At 60.3% G+C, this 6,012-nt stretch overlaps 1 protein-coding gene across 2 annotated transcripts; it reads left to right on the top strand.

Moving 5' to 3' along the window:
- Window positions 1-756: 756 nt before the first annotated feature.
- Window positions 757-3,602, top strand: FOXA2 (forkhead box A2). Of its 2 annotated transcripts, XM_064647427.1 has the most exons (3): window positions 757-896; window positions 1,530-2,757; window positions 2,949-3,602. In XM_064647427.1, exons 1-3 carry the CDS (start codon window positions 810-812, stop codon window positions 3,200-3,202), a joined length of 1,569 nt encoding a protein of 522 aa, XP_064503497.1. In that variant the 5' UTR covers window positions 757-809; the 3' UTR covers window positions 3,203-3,602. The 2 variants fall into 2 exon arrangements, with proteins under 2 accessions (XP_064503497.1, XP_064503498.1); XM_064647428.1 differs by having other exon boundaries at window positions 1,530-3,054.
- The last annotated feature ends 2,410 nt before the right edge of the window (window positions 3,603-6,012 follow it).

The raw sequence follows: 6,012 nt of genomic DNA, 5'->3' as shown, positions 1-6,012 counted from the left end.
AAGCGGGGCACGGGCGGGGGGCGCGGGCGGACCCCCGGGACCGCCGAGCAGCTGCGGGGAGAAAAGGTGCGCGGGGCCGGGCTGGGGCCGGGGCGCTGCGGGGGGGACACACAGATGTTTTCGGGGGGCTGCAGGGGGTCCGCTCCCATCGGGGGTGCCGGGGAAGGGGGGGGAGGCAGCTCCCGTCGGGGCTTCCCGGAGAGCGGGGGGTGCGATGGGAATCGTCTCCCAGAGGATCGCCCCGCAGGGGCGGGGGGCAGAGCGGGGTGCCGGGGTGGTCGGGGAGCCCCGGGGTGCTGCCGGCCCCCCGCGCCGGGCGCGGAGAGGTGCGCGGGGGGCCGCGGAGGAGCCGCTCCCGCCTAGGTGTGAGCTGATTATTCAAATGGGCAGCCGAGGACCTGGGGATTGGAGGCTCGCCCGGCCGCTCCGTGCTATATCACTCGGGCACCCACGTCACTGCAGCACTTGTCCTCCTCTTCCTCCTCCTCCTCTTCTTCCTCCCTCCTCCCTCCTCCTCCTCCTCCGGCTCCTCCATCGCCTCCGGGCGACTCTTCGCCGCGAAGCGCTGCGAAAACCCACCCAAGGAGCAGCGGCGAAAAAATCCCACCCCAGCCCCAGCGCCGCTCCATCCCCCCCTTCCTCCCTCCCTCCTCTTCCTCCTCCTCCAGAGGCTCCGGCAGAGGGGAGGGAGGGCTGGGGACTTTTTTTTTCGCCCTTCTTTTTTTTTTTTTTTTCCTCCTTTTTTTTTTTTTTTTTTTTTGGGTTGCTCTCTGTCGTCGTTTGTTGTGGCTGTTAAATTTTAAACTGCCATGCACTCCACTTCCAGTATGCTGGGAGCGGTGAAAATGGAAGGCCATGAGCACACGGACTGGAGCAACTACTACGGGGAGCCCGAGGTAAGGAAGGAGCCGGGGCTCCGCCGCCCCCCCCCGGTGCCCCCCGGCCCCGGCCGGGGTCCCCTCGCCGCCCCAGCCCCGGGGCACGGTTAACGTTGGCACCAAACTGCGGTTCAGGGCTGCGGGCGGGGGTCCCGAGATGCGGGCGGGGGTCCCGAGGTGCGGGTGGGGGTCCCGAGGTGCAGGTGGAGGACCCGGGGTGCGGGTGGGGGTCGCGGGGTCCCGGAGGGCTGCGGGCGGCTGCTCCCTATTTTTTCCTTGCCCCCCCGCCCCCACCCCTCCTCACTCCCAGGTATTTTTCGGTCTCCGGGCAGCGCTGTCCCTTCCTCCAACTCTCCTTCCCGGGACGGCTCCGCCGATCCTGCTGCCAGCCCGTCTCCGGTTTAATATATATAAAAATATATTTGTTTTTCATTAAGGAGAAAAACAACCCCTCCCGCGCCGGGATTTAACCCTTCCCCCCCCTCCCCGCCCCGCGGAGCTCCGGGGCTGCGGGGCCTCTCGCCGGCCACGACCCGGGCAGGGCTGGGCTGGGGGGTGTCCCCCACCGTCCCCGCTCCCCTCAGACCCCGCGGGGTGACCCGACTGCCCCCCTCTGCCACGTCCCCCCCTGTGTGTCGCTTGCCCCCGCAGAGCTACTCCTCGGTGAGCAACATGAACGCGGGGCTGGGCATGAACAGCATGAACACGTACATGACCATGTCGGCCATGAGCACCACGGCCAACATGACGGCCGCCACCTCCATGAACATGTCCTACGCCAACACGGGCATGAGCCCCTCGCTCGCCGGCATGTCCCCGGGCGCGGGGGCCATGCCCGGCATGGGCTCGGCCGGCGTGGCGGGGATGGGCGCCCACCTGAGCCCCAGCATGAGCCCCATGGGGGGCCAAGCGGGCTCCATGAACGCCCTGGCCCCCTACACCAACATGAACTCCATGAGCCCCATCTACGGGCAGTCCAACCTGAACCGCTCGCGGGACCCCAAGACGTACCGGCGGAGCTACACCCACGCCAAGCCGCCCTACTCCTACATCTCCCTCATCACCATGGCCATCCAGCAGTCGCCCAACAAGATGCTGACGCTGAGCGAGATCTACCAGTGGATCATGGACCTCTTCCCCTTCTACCGCCAGAACCAGCAGCGCTGGCAGAACAGCATCCGCCACTCGCTGTCCTTCAACGACTGCTTCCTCAAGGTGCCGCGCTCCCCGGACAAGCCGGGCAAGGGCTCCTTCTGGACGCTGCACCCCGACTCGGGCAACATGTTCGAGAACGGCTGCTACCTGCGGCGCCAGAAGCGCTTCAAGTGCGAGAAGCAGCTGGCGGCCAAGGACGGGGGCGGCGCGGGCGGCGGCGCGGGCGGCGGGGGCAAGAAGGGGCCCGGGCAGCCCCCCAGCCAGCCCCTGGGCGAGGGCAGCTCCTCGGGGGGCTCCGAGGGCTCCGGCGGCGCCGAGTCCCCGGCCAGCGCCTCGCCGTGCCAGGACCACAAGCGCGCCCTGGCCGACCTGAAGGGCCCGGCGGGGCTGAGCCCCGGGGAGCCGTCGGCCTCGCCGGGCCAGCACCTGCTGGCCCCCCCGCACGCCGGGCTGCCCCACGACGCCCACCTCAAGCCCGAGCACCACTACGCCTTCAACCACCCCTTCTCCATCAACAACCTGATGTCCTCCTCGGAGCAGCAGCACCACCACCCGCACCACCACCACCACCACCACCACAAAATGGACCTGAAGGCCTACGAGCAGGTGATGCACTACTCGGGCTACGCCTCGCCCATGCCCGGCAGCCTGGCCATGGCGCCCGTAACGAACAAACCCGGCTTGGAGTCCTCCCCTCTAGCCGGAGAGACTTCTTACTACCAAGGTGTGTATTCCCGGCCCATCATGAACTCCTCCTAGGCTGGGGAGCGGCGAAAGCCGCCCCCGGAGAGAGGGGGGGAGCCCCCCCCGCACCCCCCCCGCGGCCCCCCGGCAGCGCGGCGGACTCTGAGCGCTGGCCAGCACGGTGCATATACATACATATATCTATCTATTTTTTTTTTCTGTTGGCTCCAGACGTTTGCATCCCTTCGGGAAGCGGCAGCCGTGTGTCTCGCGGGCCCGTGCCAAGGGCAGGCGTGTCGGTCACTCCCCCCCCCCCTTCCCCGGCCCAAAGCCACCCGGGGGGGGCTGCGATTCCCTCGGTTTGCCTTGTGGGGTGGTTCGTTTCGGTGGGGAGGGCGGGTTGGGGGGCTCGGGGGTGGGGAGAAGGGGGTTCTCTCGGGCTTATTTTTATTTTTTTTCGTTGTCGTCGTCGCAAGGAGGTATAAATATATCTATTTTTCTGTGTGGAAGTGGCGGGGGCAAAGCAAAAACCCCCACGAGGAAAACGGAACCCTCCTTCATTGTGAAACCCGCGCTAGTTTGGAATCCGAGGACCAAAAGTCTTGTAACGTTGTAAAAAGGGGGGAAAGAAGGGGGGAGGGGGGAAGAGAAAAACAATACGAAAAAATAAATAATAATGATAATAATAATAATAATAAAATAAAAAAAAAAAAGGCAGGATAGATCGTTGTAATTGAAACAAACGCTTGATGTTACCGGGAGAGTAAACTACTTGGATCTGATTAATTTATCGTTTCTGTATGCTTTATTTATGGCTTATAAATGTGTATTCTGGTAGCGACCGGCCACATCGCCGCAAACTCCATTAAAGTGTTATTGGCGGTTTTTTTCCCCCCGCTGCATCTCTGTTCCGCCGGGACTCGCCCGCCGCCGCCGCCCCGACGGGACCCCCGCCCTGCCCGCCTGGGATCTCCCAAATCCCGGGCTGGGATCTTCCGCAATCCCCGGCCGGGACCTCCAGCATCCCGGGCTGGGATCTCTGCCTTCCCCGGCCGGGACCTCTGCCATCCCCGCCGGCACCCCCGGCATCTCCACCGGGATCACTCCATCCCTTCCAGGACCCCCGACATCTCCGCCGGGATCCCTCCAACCCTTCTGGGACTCCCGAGATCTCCGTCGGGACCTCTCCGTTCCCGGCTGGAATCTCCGACATCATTGCCGGGATCACTCCCATCCCTTGCAGGACTCCTGACACCTCCGCCGGGACCCCCTGAATCTCCGCCGAGACCGACCCATCCCTGGCTGGGACCCCTCCATCCCTTCCAGAACCCCTCCATCCCTTCCAGAACCCCTCCATCCCTTCCAGAACACCCCTATCCCTCCCAGGACCCCCCCATCCCTGCCAGGATCCCACCATTCCCAGGCAGGGGAAGCCCGTGCCCCCCTGCAAAGCCCGGAGGTGGGAAGCGGGGACCCCCCCGGGGATGGAGAGCCGGGACCCTCATTCCCAAAGCATTCCCTGGAGGAATCATCCCAACCGGGCGGTGTTATGTGGGGGGGATTTGGGGCTCGCAGGGGCAGCACATCCCTGCCCTTCCCGGCACAGGATCCCGGGTTATCCGCGGGGGGGATAAACCGGCGGCGAAAAACCCGAAGAGCTTTATTTTAACCACGGTAAACACGTTCCTTTTAAGCACCTCCCGGGCTCTCCGAGCCTCCCGCCCCACCGCCGGGACCCTCCGGTGCCCACCGACACCCCCGGCCACGCAGGAACGCTCATTCCTCTCCCCTCTCCCCGTCTTCCCAACCACTTGTTGTTTTTCCCACGCGTTTACGGGCGCTCATGGATGTTGCTTTCCCGAAATAACATTCAAATCCTTCTTAAAATTCCGCATTGTCCGCGGGAAGAGAAAAGGGGAGAAAAGGGAGAGGTGGCGGGGGAGGGAGAGAAGGGGGGGGGGGTGTTAAAAAAAAAAAAAACCCTCCCAAAAAAACAAAACCGGGCTCCAGGCTGCAATGTGTCGGTCTCTATACGCCAAGGACACACACGTTGTGAACCGGGGCATGCAATGTGTTTCATTAGCACATAAAAGGCTCCCGCGGGGACGGAGCACGGGCGCGGGGGTGCCGCCGCTTTGGGGACACGGACCCCCCCTCCCCGCCCCTGCCTCCGGCCGCGGCCCCGGCCCCGCCACGTCCCGCTCGGATCCCCGCTCCACCGCCGGCTCTTTTCTTCCCCCCCTCCCTTTATTTGTTCTCCCCATTTTATTTTTTTTCTCCTCTCTTATTTTTTTATTCCCCCTTTTACTTTACCCTATTTTTCTTTATTTTCCCCCTATTTTCTATATATTCTTATTCCCCCCCTTTTATTTTTTTCTCCCCTCCTTTCCATTTTCTCCCTTTTACTTCTCCCCTTTATTTTCTCTCTCCCCTTTTATTTCTCTCCTCCCTTTTATTTTCTCTCCCCCCTTTTATTTTTTCTCCCCATTTTATTTTTTCTCCCCCCTTTTTTTTTTCTCCCCCCTTTTATTTTTTCTCCTCCCTTTAATTTTCCTCCCCCTTATATTTTTCCTCCCGTCCTTTTATTTCTCCTCCCTTCTGTTTTTCTCCCCCTTTTATTTTTCTCCCCCTTTCATTTTTCTCCCCCTTTCATTTCCATTCCCTTATATTTTTCTCCCCGTTAATTTCCCCCTCTTTTTATTCCCCTCCTTTTATTTTTCTCCCGCTTTTATCTCCCCCCTCCTTTTGTTTTTCACCCCACTTCTACTTTCTACCCCTTTTTTCCCCTCTCCTCCTATTTTCCTCATCCTTTTATTTTTCTCCCCTTGCTTTATCTCCCTTTGTTTTTCCTACCTCCCTTTTATTTTTCTCCCCTTCTTTTATTTCCCCTCCTTTACCTTTTCTCCCTCCTTTTATTTCCCCCCTTCTTTCCTCCCCGTGTTATTCCTCCCTTTCTTTATCATTTTTCATTCCCCCTTTCTCTGCCCCGTTTCACAAGGATGACGATTTGAAGGAGAAATGGCCAAAAAAAGAAAAATAAAGAGAAAGAAACAAAAAAACCCGCCCGCTAGACGTTATTTCTTTTTCTTCTCCCCCCCCCTTGGCATTTTTCCCCCCTCCCCACACAACCTGCCCGCCCCCAACCTTCCAGCAAGTGCATTTTGCTCCTGCCTGGTTAAGCAACCGTGATCTGTGAATAAACAAAGTCAGTAAACAAAAAAAAAAAAAAAAAAAAAAAGGGAGGAAAAAAAAAAAAGACGAAGGGGGGGGTGGAATCTAGATCCAAATTCCAGGA

This window comes from Pseudopipra pipra, chromosome 3 (genome assembly GCF_036250125.1).
Source record: "Pseudopipra pipra isolate bDixPip1 chromosome 3, bDixPip1.hap1, whole genome shotgun sequence".
NCBI classification, from domain to species: Eukaryota; Metazoa; Chordata; class Aves; order Passeriformes; family Pipridae; genus Pseudopipra; species Pseudopipra pipra.
The sequence above is the reverse complement of the archived record's forward strand: the minus strand, read 5'-3'. Positions and strand labels throughout refer to the sequence as shown.

What these genes read in the sequence shown, in the direction of transcription:
- FOXA2 (XM_064647427.1), top strand. Translation starts at nt 810, where the DNA reads ATGCACTCCACTTCCAGTATGCTGGGAGCGGTGAAAATGGAAGGCCAT. An exon ending in ACTACTACGGGGAGCCCGAG is followed by an intron (nt 897 to 1,529) that starts GTAAGGAAGGAG and finishes TTGCCCCCGCAG; the next exon opens with AGCTACTCCTCGGTGAGCAA. An exon ending in AGAGACTTCTTACTACCAAG is followed by an intron (nt 2,758 to 2,948) that starts GTGTGTATTCCC and finishes TGTTGGCTCCAG; the next exon opens with ACGTTTGCATCCCTTCGGGA.